Here is a 27399-nt window from a genome sequence, read left to right as displayed (position 1 = left end):
TGTCCCTTCTCACACTAGGGGTGTTGAACTAAATGATCTTTAAAGGTCTCTTCCAACCCAAACCATTCTGTGATTCTGTGTTGCTACAGTGGTGACAAATTTTGAGGATGCTAATGGTATCTTAATTAGGTTTTCCTTACAGGGAAGTACAGTGCCTAACTTTTTTTTAACTGAAAGTACTTATGTAATTAAAACCTTGTATGTCTGAATAAAGTGAACCTTACCTGAAGAACATTTATGACTTGTCAAAGCATTTCTGATACTCTGCTACCCAACTCCAGGGCGATATGTGGCCTATAATGAAATACAGCAAAGCAGAAATAAAGTATACTTAACTGAGAAGGGCCAGCTAGGGTACAATCTAGTAGAACTAGATTATAGAACTAGTAGAACTAACTGAAAATCAGACCATTTTTCACACTGTTTTTCTTTGATTCAGATGTTATCATGATTAAGAATTGTCTATAAATGTTTATCTTCACACAATGCTTTCAAAGAGGAAGGAAATGGGGAAAGCTCCACCAAGTCAACTCCAGATGTTTGTGGAAACATCTAATTTACTTGTTCCATAATTAGATTTCCCACTGTTGTAAAAGAGATGTTATCAATATGTATGCACAGGATTATGCTGCAGCTCTTAATTCCTACAGTGCCTAAATGTGAAATGATAAAAACTAGATGCTTATATGCCTTTTATCTGATGAATGTGTGCATATTTAAATAATATGGGATTGATCACATCCTCTACTTTTAACTTCTATTCAGCTCTGGAATGATGTGAATCAAGGGTCTAAGTGTAAACCATTCCAATTTAATATAAACCATTTTTGTTGACACCTTTGTATTTTTTCTCTGTTTTAATAATAGATGTACCACTGCTTTAGTAATAGATGGAACGCATGTTTTCAGAAACAAAATGAAAACTACTTTTAGAAAATTGCAAAATATTTAGGGGACAGAAAACTGAACTATGCCCACAAGACTTTCTGTAAAATTTTTGCTCTGATGAAGGTATCAGTCTAAAGCATTTACAAAACAGAAAGAAGGGTCCAGATGTTACAACCAAAGAATTCTTGAGGTTCTGAAGCATGTTACAGTCCCCCAATTTTTCAGGTTCTGAAGCATGTTACAGTCCCCCAATTTTTCAGGTTTTATGTGCTTTCATAATAGAATGTGATCTGTCTCCAATTTCTTAGTAGAAGCATTTTCTTTCTCATTTTAAAATAATCATTTTTAACTTACAAGCCTATGAGCTCTTAAACTTGACTTATTATTTTTAATTACTGAGTAACTAAAATAAAATTTTAATATTTATTTCCAGTTATTCTTCCCTGAAGTTGTATCCTTAGATGTTTTGGTTTGTTTTTTTTTTTTAATGTTCTTTCCTATATTGAGCAGTAGCTGTCTTCCTTCTGGGAAACAGCATAGTATTGGTAAGTTTCATCTGAAATCTATGTCTCTTCTTTTGCATATAATTGTTAGTGGCTGTTATCATGAATTCTTACATCTTTATTTCACTTTACAGTGTTTGTATGCTTTCAACCTCGATTTAGAACCCTAATCTATTAGGATCAATCTAAAAATGTACCACAGATCTTCTGAGAATTCTGAATTATGCTAAAAATCAAAATAATCATTGATAATATGAAAGCCAAAAAAAAAATCCTATTGCTTTGAGAAAAAAATGATGGAGCTATTCTTAATTTTTTTTTTTTTTTCAGAAAAAAATCTTGTACATGGACATGAGCCTAATTTATCATGGCTTTTCACCTGATGTAGTAATTCATAACAGTGCAAAGTCGATTTAAAAGATAAGAAAAGTAGAATGATGCTACATTGTCAGAAGTGGTGGATAAGCAGGCTCAGATCGTTTTATCCAGCTATTATGAATGTGACATAAACTTAGCTGAGCCTGAAAACTTAAGGTGCATTCCTCGACCTTGCTTTCCTGATTTTGTACTGGTGTACCTCTCAAGTTTAGAAGGTTTATTTTTAAACTGTTTTTGTTACCATGAGAGATGTTCAGCCAGCATCTCTGAGGAAGACGGTATTCAGCCAGTACAGGTACTCTATGACTAGAACAGCGTTTCTCCACCCTGTTCTGCCATCCTGCTCTTATCCTAACATTAAGAGACTGTTTCTTCAGCTAAGACAGTAGTTAAGCTCTTGAAGCACATTATAGGTCAGATCTGGGAAAATTGTCAATAAGGGTGCAGATTAAAGACATTTGTGGTTCTGCCTTTTATGATGTGGATGCTTTCCAGTTGCGATCTGGGCTAAAACCCAAACTCATTTCATATGTCACTAAGCAGCAATGACTTTCAGTCACTACTGAACAGGGCTGAATTTAAGAGGTGACTCAGTGATGAAAGACTCCCATTTCCACTATGATAAGCCTCCTGAGCTACCTAATCCTCCTTAAGTACAGTTTCCTTTTTCTATATTACATCCTTGTACACAGCAAAGCTCCTTCTTAGAACATTATTTACAAGATTACAAAGCACATCTTAAGCAGCCATTCCTGTAGCATTTTTTAAATCAGTCAAGTTTAAATAATGTCTTAGTAACACACACTCCATGATGGAAAACTTCAGTGTGATGCAGCTTGTGGTAGTAGTGCTGTGTTGTTCAAAATTTGCTGCCAGCTGCTGAACAGATTTCATTTGCATCTGATATTGCAGGAGTTAAATTGTCAGCACAAGATGTGTTAGTGCACTGTGCATTTAACTTTACAAAAATCTAATAACTTTCAAAAATTTAAAGGCTTTCTATTGGTTATGAACCTCTGAAAATTGGATCTTATACAAAAACATTGAAATGACATCTAACATGGTGATCAAAATGCTCTAATCAGTGGAAAAATTAGCACTGCTCTTGAGACAAGCTAATTTCCGTAAGTAGGAGAAAGCTCAAAGCTTGTTTTAGATAAGCTAGGGATAAGAGAATCCCAACAACTCTCCAAGCAATAAGGATAGGAAGTTCTGTAATGAAATGTACTACAAACCTTTTGTCTAACCTTTGCCCCTGAAGTTTAATTTCACATATAAATAGTATGGTGGGATTTTGCTCCTTGCTTAAGGTGGGTGAGGAAGGTTATTATCAGTGGGATTAAGAACACAGTAAAGATTTAAACCAAAATTGACCCGAGGAATACAGTGATTTCTATGTATACTTGCATGAAGGTTGCAATGAGGGAAATGAATGGGGCTAACTTTATTCAAACTGTAGATAATCTCCAAAATACATATTGGGAAAGCAGTTTAAAAGGACGCTACTAAAGATTTTGCTGGTGGAGTGCCTCTGCATAGGAACCTTTTTAGCACAGATACTGTGAAGCTGTTAAGAGGAATTACATTTGCCCTGTCCCAAAGAAACTCTACAGGAATTTAGTAAGTCAGTCACCCAGAACAAGGGATCAGAATGGCAGACTTCGCTCACTTTGGTGGAAGTGTCCCTGCTGTGAACCTGAAACCTTTGGCATTGTCCTATGACCATGATTTTGCCATCCTTTTTCTTCAACACATGGACACTGAAAACAATGTCTATCTAGGTATTTATAGAGCTTGTAATCATGGTATTAATAAAGGGTGCAACTGAGCTAGTAGGTGAAGAATGTTGCTGGTAGAAGTTACATATCTATGAAAGAAGCCTAAACATGAAACAAAGGAGCAGAGAAAGTAAAGATGTTAGGATTTTTAATCTGGGAATTTAAACCTTCCCACCCACACCCCTTCCTTGTACTTTCAGATAGTTTTGTAGTGGATTACCCAGTACCTTAATATAACTGATACAGTCCATGAATTCATGCAAACACACAGAAGACACAAGTGAACATTGTAAGGCTATGAAGTCAAGTACTCAAAGATAGGAAAAATCAATCTTCCTGTGCTTGTGTCTCTTGGTACAGTTTTTAAGCATATGTTTACATGCCATTTCTTTTCCCGTTGGAACCCTCTCTCCTCATCACAGAATGCCTTCTAATGAGCAGCTACTCAACAGTAGGTGTATTCCTCATTGTTAAATATGAATTCTCATGTATTATTTAACACACACTATTGAAGTCCGTTTTGAAGACATATTTCTTTGACATCTCTCATCTTTTCTGTGGCAATACTTCGCTAGAGTATATAACAGATTCGCAAATGAGCATTTTCACAGTCTTTGTAAGATAGGGGAATCTTATTATTCTGTTTCCCAGAAGAAAAACTAAGGCAAAGAGATGATGTTCAGATTTACCTACTGAGGTATAGCGTTGCTGCCAGTCACCCACTAATCCAGCTCTGGATCCATAGTAAAACATTGGGACTTTAATTCAGCTGGCATGGGAATGGGGAGGAGGGGGAAGCAAGCCATTTATCCTTCCAGGTCTTGATCCATGTTGGAGGTGGGAAATGGTTAGAATGTGCACCTGGACTCAGGTTTTCTTCTGGTCTTGGGGATTAAGTGTCATTTTTTAAGGATAATTAAATATCTTCACCAACATATGAACTATAATGATATGAACAGTTTCTGTGATGATTCAGGAAATGTCTTCCAGCCTTTTACCATTTATTCATAGCTGGCTGCATCTCATTTAGCTGTAGGAAAAAAAACTAAAACTGACCATGAGCATTTCAGTTTCAGTGATGATACTGAGAATCCTAGAGGTTCTTTTAAAACCATCCCTGCAGTTTCTTGGAGAAAGACATAAAAATTTTTCATGCTTCTTTTGAAATGTATATTAATTATTTTGAGACCATACTATTAAAAAAGAGGGGAACTAATTCTCAGTGAAAACAGTAATCATACAATAAAGCTTATGGCAGTATCAATTCTGTGTTGTAAACTGTTGTTCATCGGCAGGCTGGTTCCTAGTAGTGAATTGCCATGCAGAAATTTTTCACTGCTGAATCACAAGGCTCAAATTCCAGGTGGTAATAAGCTCTTATTGATGAGGTTGGTAGAACTGCCTTTTTTATTAACTATGTCTGGGCTTTTTTCAATGGTACATTTGACTGCTAAAACAACCACACTATATAATAGGCAGGCTGATAATACTACCAAAGATCATTATTCTTCTAAAAACCAGTTCTGTATTTTGCATTACAGAAAGGTTTTTAATCATTCTATATATTAATAATGAAATATACTAATGAGATAAATAGTGAAATTTTTAAGGTTAGGGAAAGCAATAGAGTAATGATGCTGTGATTAATGAAAGGCGGGCTGGTAAACTGATAAATTTGCTTTTCTCCAGCTTTTTCCATCACTACTTCTTTGTAAAATAAGGCATTTATGTTTCAGTGTAGGGGGCTATTTAAGGAATACTGACACTGAATCTTTATTATGCTTTCCTACCTGTTATTTTTTAATGTTACTGTTTTGGGGGGGTTTTTTGCATATTTCATTTAGTGTACTCAGGGTATTTTTAACTATTTTGAATACTTTCTTTTTGTTTTCTCTTTCTTTTGGCTTAGTTCTTGTATTTGTATACACACTTCTATTTTTAAATCATTCCCTCCCCCTACCCACCCGTGGAAGTTTCTTTATAACATTTTCTCATGAAGAGCACATAGTAGGAACCCCGAGAACACCCAACAGATTTTATGTTACTGTAGTAAGCACAATAACCAGAGGAACACCTGACCCCTAAGGGCTGAGTTGCTTTCTTGAGATGATGAAATAGAGACTCCAGGATAATAAAATTCCTGCCTTAGACCAGCATGAAGTTATATTCCACAGCGTCAGTGGATCTTGCAGATTACTACTACCACAAGCGGGGAGGCAGAGCACCCTTTACTCTCTTACCTCCTTTTTCCTAACCAGCTTCCAGGGAAAGCAGAAAGGAGGAGAAAGAGGAGAAGCATCTTCCTTTTTCAGTATACGCCCTTTTAACAGTCTACTAGATGCAGTAATCTATAATGTCACACTTAGTTTCCCTAAAATTATGTGTGGTCAACTTGGCCCTTAGGTACTACAGTTTACATGGTTTTAAAGTACTGCTGCCATTTCTGTGTTATGTGAATAAAGGATATAGGCTCTTTAGGCTCTTGTATTTCAGTGGATGAGATATTTGTGGGTTAGAAATTTATTTTACTTCCATTTTTGAATCAGACTAGAATTTAAAAACAAAGCAAGCAAACAAGAACTAATACAAATGTAAATGTGCTTTTAATCTTACAGAATGGCCTGGCCCAGAAAATCAATATGAATTTTCTCTTCCTGCAAACCCCAAGTTAACTTAATGCCAGATGTTTGAAATAAATAAATAATAGGTCAGGATGTCTCAGCGTTTCTAGCAAAGGCGTGGAAGGTACTATTTTTGGCACTGTGAAAAGTATAGTTGTGTGTATAGTATAGGGTTGTGTGAAAGGTATCAAAGTGCTTCTAATCCAGAGTACAGTTGATTTTGGCACCACAAAACAGCAGAGCACACATTAAGCAAGTAATAAATGAATTTTTTTTTCTTTATTTATAATTGGAACAGATATAATTTATCTGTTCAGTTTGGTAGATGAAAAATTGGACATGAGTCAGCAATGTGCGCTTGCAGCCCAGAAAGCAAATCGTACCCTGGGCTGTATCAAATTAAGTGTGGCCAGCAGGTCAAGGGGGATGATTCTCCCCCTCTACTCCTCTCTGGTGAGATCCCAGCTGGAGTACTGCGTCCAGCTCTGGGGTCCCCAGTACAAGAAAGCCATGGACTTGTTGGAGCAGGTCCAGACGAAGGCCACAAAAATAGTCAGAGGGCTGGAACACTTCTGTGAAGAAATACTGAGAGCTAAGTTTGTTCAGCCTGGAGAAGAGAAGGCTCTGGGGAGACCTTATTCCTGCCTTTCCATATATGAAGGGGGCTTATAAGAAAGATGGAGAGAGACTTGTTACCAGGGCCTGTATTGACAGGACAAAGGACAATGGTTTTAGACAGCAAGAGGGTAGGTTTAGATTGGACATAGGGAAGACATTGTTTACAATGAGGGTGTGAGACACTGGACCAGCTTGCGCAGAGAAGTGGTGGATGTCCCATCATTGGCAGTGTTCAAGGTCAGGTTGGATGGGGCTTTGAGCAAAGTGATCTAGTGATGACTGTCCTTTCTCAAGGCAGGGGAGTTGGACTAGATGGTCTTTGAAGGTCCTTTCTGACCCAAACTGTGCTGTAATTCAGTGATCACATCATACTGAAACTTTCAGAAACATTTAATAATATGTAATGTCAATAAATATGAAAGAGCCATTGTCATTACAGTTTTTCAGATGATCATTTTATAAAATTCTGGGACTCCTTAGCTATGAATTTTGTAAATCTGAAATTAGAATTTCTTCTATCAGCTAAGGAAGTCTGTGATTCAATTTCTTGCTGACAACTTGGATCGATAAGAAACCTTTAAGGAATGTATTCAAAAGTTTGCTATGGGTGTTAAATGGTAAGTAGCATTTTCTTTAAAACAGAAACAAGGGGTAAAAAAATAAAATATGGTACCTTGAGAATATCAGAAGCTTTGATAATTGATGTTTGAAAAAAGGCCTGTTCTGTTTATAAAACTCTTTCATACATAATTGAGCTACTTCAGTGACAGCCAGGAAATTGATTTTAACAAAATGTCTGTGGTAGGTCTGCTGCCGTCTCTGAAGTTGAGACTTCTTTCCCTTTTGGTAGATTCTTTTCTTTCCCTCGATGTCAAAAGAGATCTTGGCCCATCCAGTAGTATACATTTAGAAATATGGTTATGATGCAGTTGTCCAAAACCAGAGCCTTAACACCAGGTTTCTCTCCCATATCGATATGAACAGTCCAATTGAACTAAGTAGCCAGGGTACCTCTAATGTATTTCCATATCTGCAATACCAGTTTTATATTCGTTTAAGTAAATTTTTTGCCTTCCTGATGTGAGAGGTGCGCTTTCATCTAATAGTTGAATCTGGACTTCTTTTCTTGTCAGCTACTCATATGCCACAAGCAGATTTTTTTTTTTTTTTTTCTGTTATTCTTTGTTAGTTCTTCCCAATGGATTGTCACAGGAGATCACACGATATTTTTCCTTCCACTTGGCTGCTTTTCATTACTTGGCATCTCCTACAACGATCAGTCCCTATTGATAATAGCTTATTGGAACATCATTATTTAAGCAGTTCTGGAAAGCCTAAGTTTTAAGAAGGAGGAACAAAAGTGTCATACAATTGAGATAAAAAGGGTGATATCAATTTGTCATACTTTAATATTACACCTCCTTTTGGAGAAGGTGTCACTTTTTAGATGAGTTAACAGAACTTTTTTATTTAATTTAAACTTTCCTTTTATATATAAACATTTCTCAGTTCCATAAAACTCATGTATTAGTTATTCTTTCCTAAGAGCTGAAGAAAGTATCTTCCTAAATCCAAAGAGAATGAGATGTAATTAAGATCAGGTTCTTCATGTAGCAATATAGAAGTGTCTCTAGTTGGCAGATACCCAGGTCCCTCAAACTCCTTTTTTTAAAAAAAAAAAATTGAAGTGGGTTTTGGGGACTTGGTTGAAGAAGAAGGAAGTGGTCACTTGACTAAGCAAGATGATAAACCCTGATAAATATCTGTTCTTTTTAACCATGCTGCAATAGGTCTGCTGTTTGCATAGAATGATGTAACTGCACTGAAGTCAGTGGAACTGTGCTGACTTGAAGTCAACAACTATGGATGCTCTATGAAAAGTCTGTGATTCTTCAAAAACAATGGTATCACAGCCTTCAAAACAATCTGTATTTTCTGTTGATGTATTTTTAATAAAAAGGAAAAAAGTGAAAACCATGTAATATAAGAAGTATATCCTTAGTTTCAAAGTTTAACTATAATGTCAGAAAGACAGTAAACAAATGGTCCACCTTTCTAATATGTGCAAGACAGGGCTAAGTATGTGGCTAGCAATAGCTGGCAAAGCAGAGGAGGAAAGCAGAGGTGGCTGCCAGAAGCTCGCAGGCAGGGAGAAACACCATACAAGTGTCAAATGCCCATTAGCAGGAAAGTAGAGCGAAAACCAAAGCCAAAGGTAAGGATGATGTCTGTGCAGCTGAAAGTGGGCTGAAATGTCCCATCTGTCTCATGAAGTCCTCACTGGGGCCAAAGTTTCCAACTACATAAAAAGATGTGATTCAGGACAGAGTAAAACGTAATGTAAATTCCTTTGTATCCACCACAGCACATCCTACAGGACAAAGTTTGAACATCTTAGCATGTTTTTATAGGAAGTGCTGCTATGATGGCTTTTTTACCAGTATTATTTTAATAGGCACAAAATTGGAGTTGTCCTTAAAAAAATCCCTAGAACATGCGGGACATATCCTAAATATTCTTGCCAGTTTAGAGCTGAAGTAGTCAAGCCCCATATCCCAAATTTCTCAGTCCATTCCCATTTCATTTTTTCTGTGATTCTGCTGTAGTTGGTCAAGCAGTTGCAATAAGCCCCAGGTGCTGCTCATAAAAAGTAGATGGCTGAGTTAAAGAGAGCTTTGGGGACTTTCTTGGCAAAAAAAACCTAGAGAATAATATCACATTTTTCTCTCAGAATGTAAACTGATTTTCTGATGTGACGTTTAATTACTTCCCTTGTTCTATATTAATTTTAGGAATACAGAGAGAGAGAGAGTAGAAAATAATTGTTTTAAATAGAAGGCACTGGTGTAGTAAATACCCTATCAGGAAACGTATGCATATGCTCTATCTTACTGTTGTCATATTTAATTGTTGAATCTTGATAACAATACAGTCAGTTGCTGAATATAGCTAGCCATGCTTTTCCAGTGCCCTTGAGAGCAGAAATCTATTTGCTGTTGTGTACTTCTCTCTGTATGTGATACCAGTCTGTTACAGAATTATTCATGTGAAATGTGGAGATTTCAAACCTTTTCTGTTCAAGGCTGTCGTCTATCTGTATACAACTTCCATAGATTTGATGTTATTGGTTCAGAAAGAACTAGTCCTTTAAAAAAATACATTAATACAGAGGGACTAACCCTGCACCTGCCTCTCTATCCATAGAAATAGTGCTATTCCCATAAGTAAGAAACGTGCTGCTTGGGGTCTTCCAGTGGTTACTTGCCATCTGTGCTTTGGGGAGTTTACCTTCTCAGTATCTCCTTTCTTCCCCAAATACTATCTATTTACAGCTAGATTAATTTGTTCCTTGTATCTATGCTAATATTTCAGCTGATCTGTGTGGTGCCATGTGAGTGATCCTTCCTCATCTCAAATTTAGCCTTCAGATTTATCCTAAAAACCACATCTTGCTGTGATCCTTGTATGCAAAGCAGAGCCCTTCCAGAAATCTGTCTCGCCTTCACACAGGAAAGTCTCATAGATCCATTTTTGTAAATTCCCATTACAAACCAAATCACACATAGCATTCATATCCTTGAACCTTTGTAAACTCAGATTAATAACTATATTAGTAATTTCACATCACATATTTGCTTTATTCACAAGTAAGAATTAAGTAGAGAAAAGGCAAAGAAATGGACCTGATGATCTCAGGGTCCTCCATGATTTCATGCCCCCACCATGTCTTGGGGACATAAAATACCTTTTGGCCTAAGCAGAGACCTCAAGTATTTCCAAACCAATTTAAAATGAGAGTGACATATTTCTCTTTCCAGGCCTCAGACCAGAAAAATGCAGATTTTTTTTTTCCTTGTAGACATCTGCTGTGCTACTGAGTACTACTCTGAAACTTCAACAAAAGCTCTTTCCAAATAGACTGGGAATATTTTTTCAAGAGCACTTAGATGAATTAAGGAATCAAAGTCCCATTTCATAAACTAGTGAGCAATCTTCTGAGCTAGTCAGCTATGATCAGTGAGGATGACCTCAAAAATTATTTGCCTTCCCTTCTGAAAAGATCCTCTGGAATTTAAATCAGCATAGATACTGTCATATTGAACACATAAACATATGAAAAAAAAAAAAAAAAGGAGAAAAAATTGAAAAAAACCCTGAATCATAAAGAAAAATTTGTGGTCTTCGATTTATTTGTCATTTTTTGCTAAATTCAGAATGTCATCTAGAGAAGTCAGATTGGAATTTACATTCATTAGTGGAAAATTCCCTTGAGGACAGTTTTCACAGGCTTGCTTTCTTATTGGTATTAATACTGTCTGTACAGAGATTCATTCACAGCTAGCATGGTTTGAAGATGGTGATTGCACAGTAGGCTTAGGCACAAAAGCCACTGAGTGACACAAAAGCCACTGAGTTGCCCAAAAGCAATTAGAGAAGTAGGTGAATTAGCAAGTGCGCATGGTGATGGTCATGTCAAGGGGGAAAAAAGTCATCTTGTGTTTTGGGGGTGAGTTAACGCACAGCCACTTCCATGTGAGATTAGACTTGCACAGTTAAAATCAGAAAACCAGGAGATGATAACAATTAAGATTTAATGAGGAATATTAATTCACTCTTGATAAAACTCCTCTTAACTTTATGGTATATGATTTATAGCAAATGGTTAAAATCTGCTGCCAAATTTAGCAAAGATTTAAAAAGTTTGGCTATTGAAAGACAAGATATGGTTAGGCTCTAATGTCAACCAATTTTATCACTTCCAATTTTATTTAAAAAAAGTTATAAAAGTGAAACAAACAAATAGTTTGAAATTTTCAGAAAAGTGCAGAGGATTAAAATGTGGGGTTAAATTGCTTGCTCTGTTTTAATTCTTCATAATTCTTCATACTTTGGCAAAATGTTGGCATTATGCATTTGGATCTAAGAGCATATGCATATTCAGCTTAAAACTCAGTCTGATGTTAATAAATGTTTAAACCTTTGAAGATATAGAGAAGTGTTTCTTTTATCACTCTACAATTACTGAATCAATCACCATCAGTATATATTGGAAAGATCAAATAGCTGAAGCCTTAACTTCACTTGACAATCTAATTATAAAAAGAATAGCATCCTTAGGTTGTCATTACAATTTACCTAGGTCCTACCTGAAGAAATCCCTTCCAAAATCTGAAAGAAAACATGGGAGACCTTGAAGTGGGGAACTAGACAGTGTCTTTTGCATTATGCATCTTAGTTGTATGTGTGAAATAGATCTTATTCTCAGATGTGTGCAGAATGAAGATGCAAATTTACCCAAAAAGTTATCACAGCTGTCATGAAATATGCAAATGCAGTGGACCCTCCTAAAACTGCATGACCATCTCTCATATTTTAGCATTTTAAGCAGTCTGAAAACTAGGATTTACATTAGAAATACACAGACTTATGTTCAACAGATGTAAGGTCTAAAAGTGAATTTCAAGCAATTATTAGCTAATTTAAATACTACTAAGGAGATATCCAAATAGTTATACTTCTGACCTTTAATGATCCATCAGTAATGTTGTAGTACTGATGCAAATATGAAGATCTTTCTGTCCTGCATTGTCTATATTGCAGCTGCACTTACAGATCTTCACAACTTTCATAACCACAACTTAACTCTCTGCTTTATTGTCCACATGTATTTATATATATATAAAGTATCATTCCAACTTTCACATTTACAAAATAATTTGAACCCTATATGAATAAGAAAAATAAGAGATGTGATACTTATCTCTATGAAAAGCTTATGCATAAGTCAAAATTTTGTTGATTTATTCATAGCTGCTAGCAGTGCATACCTAATCTGCTTTGCACTATGCTGAAAATTTATCCTGAGGGTCCGAAAGACACATTATACTTATAAGACTGTATAAACAGTCACAAGCCAATTACAAGTTTACAATTACATGGCAATCTAAATCCAAACAGAAGGCAAATTCACACTGATAGCTTAGCTGACTCCACAACAAAGTTGCTTTGCTTTTTCAAAAAAACTGCCCTTCTCCAAGCGCTTGCACTGGTTTTACTTGTCTCACCCTGAGTCTAGGGGAATCCAACAGGAAAATGTTTGATGCTCTACAGACTATCTGGACCTAGCAGCTACTGATTTGAATGGTAATTGTAGGTAGTTAAATCCGGGACAATTGTCTCACCTTACCTCATTGTGAAAAGAATTTACAATTTTTGGGGTCAAATTCAATCATCTTAAGATAGGGGAGCTGTGTATGAAAATGCTTCTTTTGCTTCATTAAAATATGTTTATAGTAACTATGTCAGATGTAGAGGTGTACACTATATGTAAATCCCACCCTCTATGTATCTACAGTACGCACAGGTGGATCTTGATTTTGCTAGCACCAGAGTTTCAGTATAGGATTCACCAATCCTATGATGTTTTGAACTGCCAACAGTGGCAGGTTTGAACTATCTTCCAAGCTGGAGAGAGACTGTCAGCACACCGGCAGAGACAGGAAATCCACTTCAGACTAGGTCTACAGAGCTCCCATAGACTGAATGCCCATGGATAGTGTGAGTGCCTCAGGTGCATTCCTAGAGTCCATCCTTGAGTTTAGTTTAATTCAAAAGGAATCCAGGTGACAATATCCAAGAGGGCTTTGCTAGGCAAACAGAAATATATTAACTGTCCATGATTGGACTTACTGTAATTATGCGCTCCTGATCCAAATTAAAACACTAATTTAGATGTGCTTTTTCAGAACCATATGCTACTTGTTTGGCAGAATGTCCTGTTGACACTGAAGATCTCACTAACCTAACGAGAAACTTAGCACATTTGAGACTCCAGCTTTGTACTTTGGGGAAGACTTCATTGTATGGACTGTTTCCATAGCGTAACTTTAAAAATAATGGTAACACAGTAGGACTGATTCAAGACTTTCCACTGAATCTACACTGCATTTTCTTCCTACAGGAATTATTGTACATTTTGTAATTAGTTATGCATTTATTTTCTGTTCTAGTCAAACAGTTATACTAAGTAGTATTCACTCTCACCTTTGAGGTTCATATGCTAATGCCCCCCCCCCACCAATGCAGAATCACTCTCTTCTTAGGTGGATGTGTTCTGTTGAATGGCTAGATAATGTGCCGTAACACAACCTATTGCTTCGTCCCAGAATTTCCACTTTCCAGTGGTTGTGTTGTAGCTCTGAATGTTAAACACATTGCATGCAGAGTTTATGTACTGTTCACCATATGTGCAGCCACTTCTTGTGTTGCTGTCAATGGTTTCATTATTTTCCATCTTTACCTCAAGTGTTGTGCTCAATGACTAGGTCTGAAAGTGATAATTACTTCCCCACTGCAGAGACAAACTCATTTACATATTTATCAAGGGGAAACTGTATGGCTCTGAGCATACCACAGAAACATTTGCATATTTATAACCTGAAATGTACAAAAGCTAAAATTAAGATAGGGATGTCTTGGTCTTAGTTACTAAGCTTTTTTTTATACAATGGTTTTAGTCAGTGTGGATTTTGTAATCAGATCAGTGTATTAAAGAGTGAAGTATCTTTCTTCATCATACAAAATGAACACAGGAATTAAAATGATTGTTAGCTTGTGAATGATGGTGGGCAGAAGTTGCAACATTATGTTTTCATAAGGTGAAAATCTTAGCCTTTGAGCCCTGAAGAAATGACGAACAGTGGAATTACCTTAATTAAACTCCCCAAGAGGTTTGCTATGTAGTTGAATGGCATCAATATCTTTTCTGGGAGAAATATGGGCTTCCAGATAATTATGCATGTAGGGTTAATTTGTAGGTGTTTATGCATGTATTCAAAGCACTCCTGGCTTTCCACTCAGAGGTGAACCCCTTCAGCTGACTACAAGTTAGTTGTGATTCTGGCTAATGATGCTATTCAAAAACAAACATTAGTATCAGTAGGGAATTCTGAAACAGCCAATAAAATAAAATAAATAAATAAATAAAAAAACCCCAAACCCAAACTGCCTCTTCTAGGCAGAGATGTGATGGCTGATCTTCCTAGATCACTCTTTCTCCAATAATTGTCTCAAGCTTACTGTAACCTTCTGGATACAACAGAGGCATGTGAAAGTCTGCTGGACTGAGGAAAGAATGTTATATTTACAGGAATTCCCTTTATCTTCAACTGTCTTGTCCTGAGACAGATCCTTAAGCCTCCTTCTGAATCCTGTTGTTTCTTTGAATCTGGCAAACAGTTTTAAAGCTTTCCTCACAAATAGAGAGACTATTTTGTCCTAATGCACAGATTACACAGACATATTCTGTATTCTAGAGCTTTTTATTCATAATTTCAGCAAGACTCTAAATTATTTCAATTTAATACAAATAACATTTCTGTCCTATTGACATCAAATGACAGTAAGTTAATTTATGAATCAAATGCATATGTTCAGATGCTTGCTTGACTAAACCTTTGAACAGTTTTCCAAATCACTAATATGTTTGTAAATACATTGGTTTCCAATATTTGTACCTTGTTTTCAAATAAATAGTAATTTTTTAATAAACCACATATATTAATGTAGATGAGTACAATAGGAGTTTTATGAGGTTCAAAACTCCAGAGATTACATTCAGCATTGGAGAGGCTGGTTCAGCTACCATTCATGTTGTATTAGAGAAGTTGAATAGTGGCATGGTACTCTCAGTTTCCTTCTGAAGAATAAAGTTAATTGCACTTAACACTTTCACATGGCTATCACTCCATTGAAACTGGCATTTTCACTTTAAGAATGAAAGAACTATTTATAATTTACCATAGCTTGAAGCAAGAGTGGAAAGCAGAATGTAGAGAGCACTCCTCAGTATATTTTGGAGGTAGCTTTACTTAAATTTTGGAACATTGATGTACTAATTAAAACAAGTAACATCTTAATGCTGTTCTTAATCTGTTTTGTGTCTTAAAAAATACAAATAAAAGAAAAGTGTCCAATGATCTAATGTGTTTGTCTGCTACAATGTTAACCACCTACGTTGGGTATACATTCGTAGAATGGCAATAGTAGGAGAAATGATCTGAAATTCTGGTTGCTAAATAGCTTCAGAAATTATGCAGCTCCTTCAGTGTTAGATTGATTTTGTTGTTCAGAAATGTTGTCTTTCCAAATCTGTTCTGTTCAAATCAGAAAAAATGTAAATGGTACCATCCACAGAGATCAGTGCAGCTGTTAATTTTTAGAACATGGCTTTCAAGTGAGTCTTTTCAATCAGGAATCCTTCCATTTTTATTGGTAATTTCCTACGCTGGGGATAATAAGCTATTGTTACTTGAACAGAGCTACAGTTTTCCTAGTGTTTTGGCTTATTTATCCTCCAGGTTCCTATTCTGTATAAACTCTTTACATCCAAAAACTCTTTAAAATTGTTATTGCTTTCTGCAACCGGCAATGAGACTCAAAGGGGATACTAAGCCAGCTGAAGCCCCATTATTGTAATTCAAGAGCACATGACATATTAATACCCTTACAATCATATTTTATGGGTGAAGCAATACAGTTTTACCATCTTCTCTTACTCAGATGTCATTTATCTGTTCACCACACTCATTAAAGTGTGTTGCTCATGTAGTTGCATGTCTAGCACTTTAGGTAGGATTCATCTTACTGTCCTTGATGTCTAAGATGGCATTTGGTTTTGAGCTAGTTGCCTGTCTTCTCTTTTTTAGTCAACAGGTAAAAAAGGCCCTTTAGCAGTTGTGATTCACCTCTTCCAAAGTCAGCTAAAATAGGTTAGAATAAACTCCTCCTTGTACATTAGCTGGCATTGCCTGGGAATGTTTATACATCAATTTTCATTTAATTCTAAAGTCTCTGTGAAATCTACAGAAATGATAAGAATGGAGGAATTAAAATAAAAAATAAATTAAATGTTATCAGAAAACAGTAAGAATGTATTTTGTTTATTTTGTATTTGCTTCTAAAATTTGTATAATATTGCATGTGAAAGGTATCTGTTTGTAGAAATCCACAGTACATTTTTTGCATTTTTCTTCCGTATTGGTTACCGTTTAGAAATGCTAATAAGTGAATGTATTGCTTGTGTTAACAGTAGCCACATCATTCAAATGCACTTTAGTGGGCCTTATCATCTGGTAGCACACATTTTATTGCTTATTTACAGTTTTCATTCTAGAAGGTGTCAGTGTTCAAGATTAAAATACAAATGGAAGTTTTGCTTCATTTCTGTGAGTGCTTGTGATTGCCATTCTCTGATAATAGTGTTATTTGAATTAGCACTATTAGTCCATCTGTACTGAAAAATATTGTTGCTAAAATAAGTTGTCATTTTAGCCTTTATTAATTAACCCTAATGTAGCCAATCCTCTTTCTGTTTAAAAATCCAAATGAAGGAAATGGAAGTTTTACCATTGAGTTCAACAAGCTTTGGATGAGACTTTCTATGCATTTTATTGGGGTGTTTTTCCTGAAACAGGTGAGATTTTTTTTTTTTTTTTCAAGCCAAGTCAAGATACTCAACCTTGCTTCAAAAAAAAAAAAAGTCATCATAATGATAACTGCTTTATTTCACTATTTGTGATAGAGAGACATTTCTCATAGTCTCTCATTTTTTCCAAAATTAATTAGGAAATCAAAATGGCCATTATTAAATGACAGCAGATGTCTCTAATCACCAGAGATCATTTAATGTGATGTACATTAGTGGATGAGTGGAATTCTTGGCTTATACTGATATTTTTATATACAGGATGAATTTGAAAATCTAGTTTCATCAAGGAAAACCGTGTAGGTAAAAAGTGCATTTGTGCATGTTATTGCACATGTATTTCTTTGTGCAATCTCATTTATTTTTACTATCATAGGATCATAAAATCATAGCTTGATATGGGTTGGAAGGTAACTCTGGAGGTCGTGTGGTTGAATACCCACACATAATCTCCTAATTTTTCTATATGCTCCACTTTTTTATCATCATTGCCACCTTTCCGAGGGATATTATAATTACTTAGCAAGTACATTCTCCAAACAACCTCAGAGCCAATGGGAAATTGTCTCTTTCTTTTCTGGCACTAAGTCCACCTGCTGCAGCAAGCAAATGGCTTGTCAGATGGATCTGCATGATTTTCCTTCAACCCACCAACTTTAAAATGTCAGCCTTTGTAACAGATTTTCCTCAGCTCTGTTGGGAAATTTCAACTCCCACAAGGTTTCAAAATTTACATAAACAAATTCTCCTACTCTTACATTTCTTCTTTGCTCCTAGTTTACAAACAAGACCAATAGGTATCACTTATCTAACTGCTGATGTTCCTTTATTCATGACCAAGTCATTTGAGCTGATGAGCAATGTAGACAGTCAACCTTTTTAACAAGGCAGTTTTAGAATGCTATGACATTAAAAGACAAGTAGAAATAGTAGCAATAAGTTAAGGTAACTACTCCTTATCCAGAAAAAGAACATAGCAACAGAAATTATGATCTGAAAATTGTTAAAGAAGTCTCTGTATTCCAAAGTTCTTATCCTCTTTGACACAATAACTGAGCACCAGCTGATGAATTAATTCTTAGTCTACAGGTGAGCAAATCAAAATTAAGATTCAAATTGGACCATTCTTGGATGTTTAAGTAAAAAGAATAAAGATAAAATGATTGTGAAGACCGAATTATCTTTATATACTCTGAGATCCCTAAAGAACAAAGTTAAAGCTCATTTGCAGGCTGATGTGAAGAAGTATATTCTTATACTTTGGTCAGTTTCCAGGACCAATAATTTTAGATTCCTAATCAGTATAAAATTCACTGGAGCAAGTTACAAAGAGCAGCTTCACTCTCATTCATACAGAAACCCTCTTTAAAGACCTCAGTATAAATAGGTTTGAATGTAATTTATGTGCACTGTAAGGCTCTCCACAGTGCCAAGGTAGTGTGAGGAGCCCTTTGTGAAAATGAAGCATAAGCCCATGGTGCCTTAGAGTTACAGAGCAGATGCATGTGGATTCCTTTTTTAAATATGTGCATGTGTATGTGTGTTTATTACCTTGCACATTTTGAGTTTAGTCCATGTCTATTCTTGTGAGAAATTAGGGACTCATTACTAGGTTTGCTATTGAAACCATGTGATCTCCAGAGGCACTCCATACATTAACTTCCTTTTTTTTTCTTAAAATGTCTTATTCTAACACTCACACTGAGATTTCTGCCATGTTGCCTCTAGGTTGCTAGGCAGCAAAGCTTTACCCCCAAACTGTTAGCTCTATTCTGCATGCTGAGACTCTTTCAGATATCCTCAGCAGTTTGAAACTTCTTGCTGAGGGGTTTCCTTGATTGAGAGCAACTGCTTCCAAAGGTCACTGGCTCTCTATGGATCAGCCCTTTTCTTTGCTGTGCACAAATCTTCTCATTTTATACTTCAAGAAACCCTGCAGCAATTGAGCCATGGTCCTGATTGCATCAAGCCTTGTGCAATTGGTGCAATCATCCCCTACTGTATGCTGCATGGTGCAATTACTTTGTATAATAATGTTTATATGGAAATTGATCTTAAAAAGGCATAAGGACAAAAATGTATGTATGTGCCAAGGCTAATGAAAAAGCCACTTGAAGACATTAAATTTGTTCTTTTTTTCTTTTCTTTTTTTTTTTTTTTTTTTTTAGGGCAGATTCTGGATGTGCTGGAGAAATATAATCTGACTGATAAAACTCTTGTATACTTTACGTCTGACCAAGGGGCTCATGTTGAAGAAATCTCCAGTTCTGGAGAAGTCCATGGAGGATACAATGGTATATATAAAGGTGAACATTCTCTGATGATTCTTAAAACTGTGTCAGAAACTATCATCTCCTTGGTTTTGCTGCACAACTGTAACATGCTCTGTGGCCAAGGTCAAAACTCGATTCCATAATAGTAAACTTCTCATGACTGTCATTCTAAATTCAAATATAAGCAGTAAATATAAGGGATTTACTTGTCAAATACAGCAGCTCAACCAGAGTACATGCTCAGCCAGAGCTCTTGTAGAGTTTTAACACTAGCAAATATACCCTTGAACTGGGCAGAGATACAGCTTTGGAAGGATGTCAGTTCATAGTACTTTACTATAATGGCTGGATAGCGCAATAGAAAGGAAAAAAAGGGTGGTTTGTGAGCCATCAGGAATCATAAACAGGAGCTAAATACCATAGAGTGAGTGGGATCACATGAAGGTAGGATACAGAGAAGATGGGATAACCAGCAACAGAGTCCAGTGTATTCATTATAGAAAAAGTAGAAAAGGGTATTTAGGTTAAAAAAGTAAAAAAGAGGAGTTGAATTGAGTTTGAGATGGGCAAGTTTGACAACAGCTGTTCAACAGCCAGAAGCAGAGAAGATTTCAAACAGAAAAGACTGAGTTGGAGAAAAGAGTTTTCAAAAGAATTCATAACACACTGAATTGAAGACTGATTTGGAAATGGAGAGACTTTAGTTAAAAGGACAGAGTTTAGGACACCTTTCCAAGGGATGTTATAATTACTTAGCAAGTACATTCTCCAAACAACCTCAGAGCCAATGGGAAATTGACTCTTTCTTTTCTGGCACTAAGTCCACCTGCTGCAGCAAGCAAATGGCTTGTCAGGACATTAATACTGCATAAGCTGTTTATTCTGTGGACACTTAAAATGTCTTTAAAGTCTACATTATTGTAATACACTTTTTGCCGGTGATATCACACAACATTACTGAAAGATACTGATTTTGTTGCAATATGGTGATCTTGTAGAAAGAAAAATTCTAGCTTAGCAAAAAGCCTTCCTCATTTTGTCCATTCTCATATCCCTGTCATGGTGAACCCTTCAGTCAGCAAGAATATAATACACCACTGGATACCTTTGAGAACATAGTTCCAACATGGGGATGAACATAATTATTGTCAGCAATGTATTTTTGACAAAAGCAGACAAGAAGACATAACAGGATGAGAGAATGAAGGATATAGAGATGGAGGAATTCTCTTGATAGCACGGCTGTAACATTCAGTCACAGGTTGGTCATGATCAAAGATTATGATTATTCAGTCACAGACTGCTCATACACAACATAATCAAATACGAAATAAAGGATTCCCTCTGACCAACCGCAGAAAAGAGTGTTTTCCAGTGTGCAAGTGGTGAACACACAGCATCAGGAGAATGAATGTCAAAATGTTTTTAATAATATTCAATCTTATTGAAATAGGGTAGGGATGCTTTTTTTATTGTTTTTAATGAAATGCAGTGAATAGTCTTATCCTTTTACCAGAGTTCTTTTAATTCTTTCTCTAGGAAGTGGCTGTGTAATTTGTTTTCCCCTCATATTTCAGGGGACAAGATCAAAGAAATCTAGCAGTTTTTGGAAAGTCATTTACCAAACATGAAACTTTTAGTTGTAGAAAGAAGGAAATTTCCTTTAGGTATGATTTTTTTTTAAAGTGGTGTCACAGAACTACAAAATCACATAGTAGTTGAGTTTGGAAGGCACCCCCCAAAGTCTGTAGTCCTAGCCCCTGCAGAGCAAGGTCAGGTAGAGCAGGTTGCTTAGGGCTGTGTCCGGTCAAGTTATGAAAATCTCCAATGATGGAGACTCTACAGACTCTCTGGGCAACTTGCTCCAGTGTTTGATCACAGTCACCATAAAAAAAACCCTTTTTCTTATTTTTAAATGGAATTTTCCATGCTTCAGTTTGTGCCCATTGCCTCTTGTCCTGTCAGTGGGCACCACTGAAAAGAGCCTGGCTCTGTCCTCTTTACTCAGGTAAATCCATGTATCCATATAGATGGGTAAAATCCCACTGCACCTTCTCTTCTCCATGCTGAACAGTCCCAGCTCTCCAAGCCTCTTTTCATATGCCGAATGCTTCAACTGCTTAATCGTTTTCATGGCCCTCCTTTGAACTCACTCCAGTAAGTCCATGTCTCTCTTGTGCTGGGGAGCTCTGTGCTTGGACCCTGCACTCCAGGTGTGTATCACCAGTGCTGACCAGAGGATAAGGATCACCTCCCTCAACTTGCTGGAAATGTACTTCCTAATGCAGCCCAGGAAGATGTTGGCCTTCCTTGCCACAAGGGCACATTGCTGGCTCACAGCTGGTTGTCCACCAGGACTCCCAGGTCCTTCTGTGCAGAGCTACTTTCCAGCCAGTCAGCCCCCAGCCTTTGCTGGTGCTAGAGGTTATTCTTCTGCAGATGCAGGACTTGGTATCTCCCTTTGCTGAACTTCATGAGGTTCCTTTTGGCCCATTTCTCCAGCCTGCCGAGGTCCCTCTGGATGATAGCACAACCATATGTGGATCAGTCACTCCTCCCAGTTTTGTATCATCTGCAAAACTTCTAAAAAGGAAGTAAGATAGGCATATACAGTAAGCAATAACAGTACAGTGAGGTTTTCAAACAAGAAGACTCAACAGTTTTCAGTCAGTAGGTATCCATCTGAGAAATGACCCTTATATTTTAAGAGAGCTACAAAGGAAATGCTACACAAGCAAACAAGGAATGCCAAAGTCATGAGGTTACAAACTGGGTCCCCTTGAGCTAACACCAGCGAAATGTATCTTGAATGTTAGCACATAGGCCTTACATAGTGATTTAAGTAATTAAGGAACCATATGGTTACATGTCTGTAGCTGTAGGCAGAGCCTGAGGTGTTTTAGAAGCTTTAAAAAATATTTGCCTTCTAGAATGCCAGACATAAGATACAGGATAAATGACAAGGAGAAAAAAAAGGACAAATACACTGGGGAATATGCCTTCCTGAGGAACTTTGATTGAACGGAGTAATTTCTATCAAGCCTTGCGAACTTTTGTATTCATGCTTACAGAATGGAGAACAATTTGAAGTAGATTTTACCTGAATTAATAAAAAATCTGATTGCTAGGGTTACTTGGGGAGTGATGTGGCTTTTTATTTTTAAAATTAATTGTGTGTTTTACAGTTACAACCTATGCTATGCTGGCAAATGTAATATGCTACAGGATAGAAAATAATGACTGTATAAGAAACAAAATAATTATTGTATGAGAGACAATGTTAATAAAATAAAAAGAAATTAAAAGACCCATGCAAGCTCTTGAATATGCTTTTACCTTTTTAAAATACAATGAATTCTGCTTTATCTTCCATCTCCTTATCAGTCCTCAATTTAACAGGTACATTATGCATCACTTTCAAAAAGGCTGAAGTGGAAGTGATCAATTAATTGCATAATTAGCAATTTCCATACATAAGCATTTATTCATATTAGCAGTCATGTACAATGAAAAGTGTTAGAGGTCTGTACATCTCTGGCAGATTTAATGAAAACCAGACCTGTGAAGCTCTAAGTCTCAGGCACTGATATAGCAATGTGCCTAAAAAAGCAAAAGGATGATTTTTATGCTGCTTGTGCTCATGTGTGCATGCACTAAGTATTTGCTTCCTCTGATGGGCAGTTTAGAAAACTGAGAGAAATGCACGTCCTTTCTCCCTCTCTCTACTAGACAATCTCAACTACTTATTTTTTTGTATATGAATGCTGCATAAATGCAAATATGAATCAAGCCACTTAACCCTCTTGTCAGAGCTGGAGCAGTATGCTCAGCAATAATTGCTTCTGCCCTAAAATCAAAAGCTCTCTACAGATCTCCACAATTCAAACTCACTAATTTGTCTTGATATGCAGCCAGTTGAGCACCAATAATAAAATTTAAGAGGAGTTTGGAGAGTTAGGCTAGCACTGCAAGACTGAATGCAAAAAGGGGAAACCGCTATTTAAAGGTTTTATTACTCTGGATTCTGACTGTGGAACAGACGCCGTAAATTTGGACAGCCCTTGAAATTAGAAACCAGAGCTAACATAGTGTTTAACTAGTTGCTGTCATACACAGTCTGTTTTTTCTCTTCAGTATCCTTTTTTAGAAGACATTATATAGTAATCTTGAAGTGATGGATCACACTCATGGCCTCTCTTTCCAGTGGCCTTTTTCTGACAGTTATCAGGATCAGAATCCTTGGAGAAAGATGCAGGAGCTGTTTAGTAAATAAAGAAGATCCCTTAGAAGATCTCCTCCTAATCCTGGATAGTATGACCTTGATTTAAGGTGTGAATTCTGACAATTTAGATTCTACAAACTGTTTTAGTATTAGTTCCATAGATTTTCATCATATGAAGATGAAAGTCCACTTTGAGTCTTTCTAAATTCTTAGCATAGCCTAAATCGTTTGTCAATGAGAACATGGTGCTTTCATTTACTATTTTGAAATGGGACAGTTGCAAATTTTATGAAACATCTTGATGTTTTATACTGTTTTCTCACTGATATAGGATAAAGGAGGGAAAACTTGTTATACCTTCCCTAACTTACCTTTGTTTTGTATAATTTTACTGTGCCTTTCCCTTTAATACCTCAGTCAGAAAAGAATTTTCTCATCAGTCTTTCTCATCAATCTTAAACTGATTTTCCTTAATCAGTTAACTTAAAAAGTTTTTCCTTGTCCCTAATTTCTTCTTATTTTCTTCTGTGAACTATTTCTAATAGTGCAATATATTCTTTTAAAATGAATTTACAATTATTGCCTTTCAGGTTTTGCCATGAAGTATCACTACCTGTATATATACTTTTTAATATTATCTGTTTCATCCTATAGACTGCCTGCTCTCTGTATCTTACTGATTACAGATGTGCATTAAACATTAGTCTTTGCACAGATATATTTTCTTAGGTATGCAGTTAAGGTTATGGTATGAATAACTAAGACTGTAGACCCTAGTTCACTTGATTTTTCTCTAATGTTCATTGCACTGCAAATATTTTTACAGAATTTGAACTTGCATCTTGTTTCCTGTTCATCCAACTTGGTGTGAAGTCCATTATCTTTTCTTCTGAATTTGATCAACCTGTGATACATGGATTTTTCAATTCCACAGCTCATTTCCCTTCCAAAAGAAGTAAATATATTAAAATAGCAAGGGACTTAACACAGAGTAGCATCAAGGTACCTTACTTTGACTTTTTTGCAACATGTCTTATTTTGTTTCCTGACTGTTAGTCAGATTTTGATTCATGACAACCTTTTGTCTTCTAACCCATGATTAATGTTCCAGAAGCTTTTCCTGAAGGTCCTTGTCAAAGATCTTTCAAAGGTTTAAATCTAGATACAGCTTCTAAAACAAAAAATAGTGCCTATTTTAGAAGGAATTTCTTCCCAGCAACTCAACACCTTCTTACCTGAACTCCTGAAGGACTCCTGGGTACATACATGATAATACATTTTTCCTGGCTACTTAGTGTTTTGATCAGAAACTGATCAGAGAAACCTAGTAGTTCCTGTGGACCTGTTGGGCAAATAGGTCCTTTGAGATATTTGAACATTAGTTCCTTTGGAAACTTCCAGTTCATGATATATTTTTTTGAAAAATCTTTGTTTCTATGTATTTTCCTGTTTAGCTCTTTATCATTCATAACAGATCATTGAATCATTTTTCATATATTGGCATATAAGTTGTATCTGATGTACAATTTATAACCTCTAAGCTATTTATAATGTATAAGTTATTATGACTTATAACATAAATTATGGTCTTTTATCCTGCTAATATTAATTAACATTTTCAGATTGAAATATGGAAACTATTGTATGGAACTGAAGCCTCTTCTTAAAACTTTCTATGTAATTTTTCCAGCAATTTCTTTGATTTCAGTTCTGTGACATTTCTCTGTAAAAAGGTATGGAACTTTGAGGTATTGTTTTTGTATATGATATTCAGGATACCTGCACTGACTTCTTAGGTGTTTTTCACTAGCTTTCTCATTAGTATGACATCTGCAATTTAAACATGTTCATTTCAGCTAGTCACCTTAACTTTCCCTTAGGAACAGAAATAAGGTTTGCTTTTTGAAATACTTTAGATCTCTACTTTAGAATAAAATGAATAGAATAAATAAATGAATAGACTATTCTCTCCATTGAATAAATAATAACTTAAGATGACTGGTCTAAAGGATGCCATTATGTTCTTCTTTGGTACCCTCAGCTATTGAATCTAATTATTTTGATGCTTAGTGACTCATTTGTTGAATTAGCTTCAGTGTGTTATAAAATATGTCTCTCCTGATACATACTTTATAACAGTAAACAGTGAAAGCATTCAAAACTTTTCTCTGCACTTTTTCTCATTATACTATTTCACTGGTGCATATGCAGACAGCAGAAGTCCTCCATCATATCACTTGTTGACATCTATCCCACTCTGTTACATATGGGATTTTCTATGGAGTCTCCTTGCATCTCTTAATAGTCTTACTATCATCTTCTTTTGGATATGTATCTAAGTATCTTTTGCCTGTATCTTGGACCTGCCCATTAGAAACATTGTATTTATTTCACTTTTGACTTTAATAAGAGCAGGAATTGACCTTTTTTTCAAATGCACTGTATTTTTATATTCTCTCTGAAGTGATCCAGATTTTTAATAATCAACCCATCTTTTAATTTTGACTGAAACAGAAAATATCCTGAGAGACAATTTCATTTGATTGGAAGAAAGGTCAGATGACATGTCCAAATGAGCTATGTCTACTACATTCACCAGTACAAAAAAAGCTCAGGTTGAAAATTAACAAAAGCAGTACATGAAACAAATGAAAAATCAGTAGAGTGAACTTGCCATTGAAGATAAATTGTTGTTTGAGCATTTTTAAAGTAAGCAATAGAAACCAGTTTTGATTGTCAACATTTGTAGCATAAAGTCCACTACAGATGGGTACAATAAATAATTTCCTTGTATTTTTCGATCATTCAACAGAACAAATTGGGTTTGGAAGTTTTGTTTTTAGAAGAATGTAAGAAGGAAGGAAAGGGTGTTATGATTATAATTAAAGTGATCTAAGAAAGTTATTTAAAATAGTTTTCATCATTCATTATTCAAAATATTAATAGTTATATACCACAGAGTTCCCCTTTATATATCATACCTTGTAAAAGCTTTATTCCCAGAGTTAGGTAATAGCAGTCAATTTAAACCAGAGGGAGGAAAAAAGGAAATATTCTTTTAGCTAACATTTTAAATGAGGTTAAAATGGAAAATTGACATCATGTTGTGGATGACTGCAGAGAGTTATGTCTGTACTTTACCCACTCCTGTAGATTTTTCAGGAAAGGTGAATGTAGACTATTGTTCAGTATAACACTGAAAGGTGCAACTACTCAGAAAGCATAGATAGCTAAGCATGAATATACAGCCTGGGGTGTTTTATGCTGTTTTAAAAACATTTTTAGAAGAATTTAAGAGAACAAAAATAATATATATCTAGGCTGGCTAGAGTTTGCCAGGTATACAGACTACTAGATTGCTGCCTTTTCTCTGTTTCAGTGTTGTCAAGTCCAAGCAGAATGCAAAACTAATGAGTCATATCATGAAATATCAAGAGATTTTATTTTTAAATAATGACATTTTGTGGAATTTTTTTTCCTTCTAATATTTTATCTGTTTGGAGGTTTGCTTCATGTTTCAAGCATTAGTAATGAAACCTTGATTTATTTTTTAAGGAAAAAAGAATGTAGATAGCTTGAACAATGTTCAACAGCTAGAGTGTTAAGGACAATGTATATCAAGGGATTTGTAA

General features: G+C 35.8%; 1 protein-coding gene across 5 annotated transcripts in view; it reads left to right on the top strand.

Annotated features, from left to right (window-relative positions):
* Window positions 1-27399, top strand: part of STS (steroid sulfatase) — a 114961-nt gene that overhangs the window by 49452 nt on the left and 38110 nt on the right. For all 5 annotated transcript variants that reach the window (XM_074814891.1, XM_074814894.1, XM_074814890.1 and 2 more), the window contains one exon: window positions 19441-19578. In XM_074814891.1, the coding sequence (XP_074670992.1) occupies window positions 19441-19578 (138 nt within the window). The remainder of the gene's footprint in view (window positions 1-19440; window positions 19579-27399) is intronic.

The sequence above is a fragment of the Strix aluco genome, chromosome 2 (genome assembly GCF_031877795.1).
Source record: "Strix aluco isolate bStrAlu1 chromosome 2, bStrAlu1.hap1, whole genome shotgun sequence".
NCBI lineage: Eukaryota > Metazoa > Chordata > Aves > Strigiformes > Strigidae > Strix > Strix aluco.
Note: the sequence above shows the minus strand (reverse complement) of the source record. Positions and strands in the feature narration are given on the sequence as shown.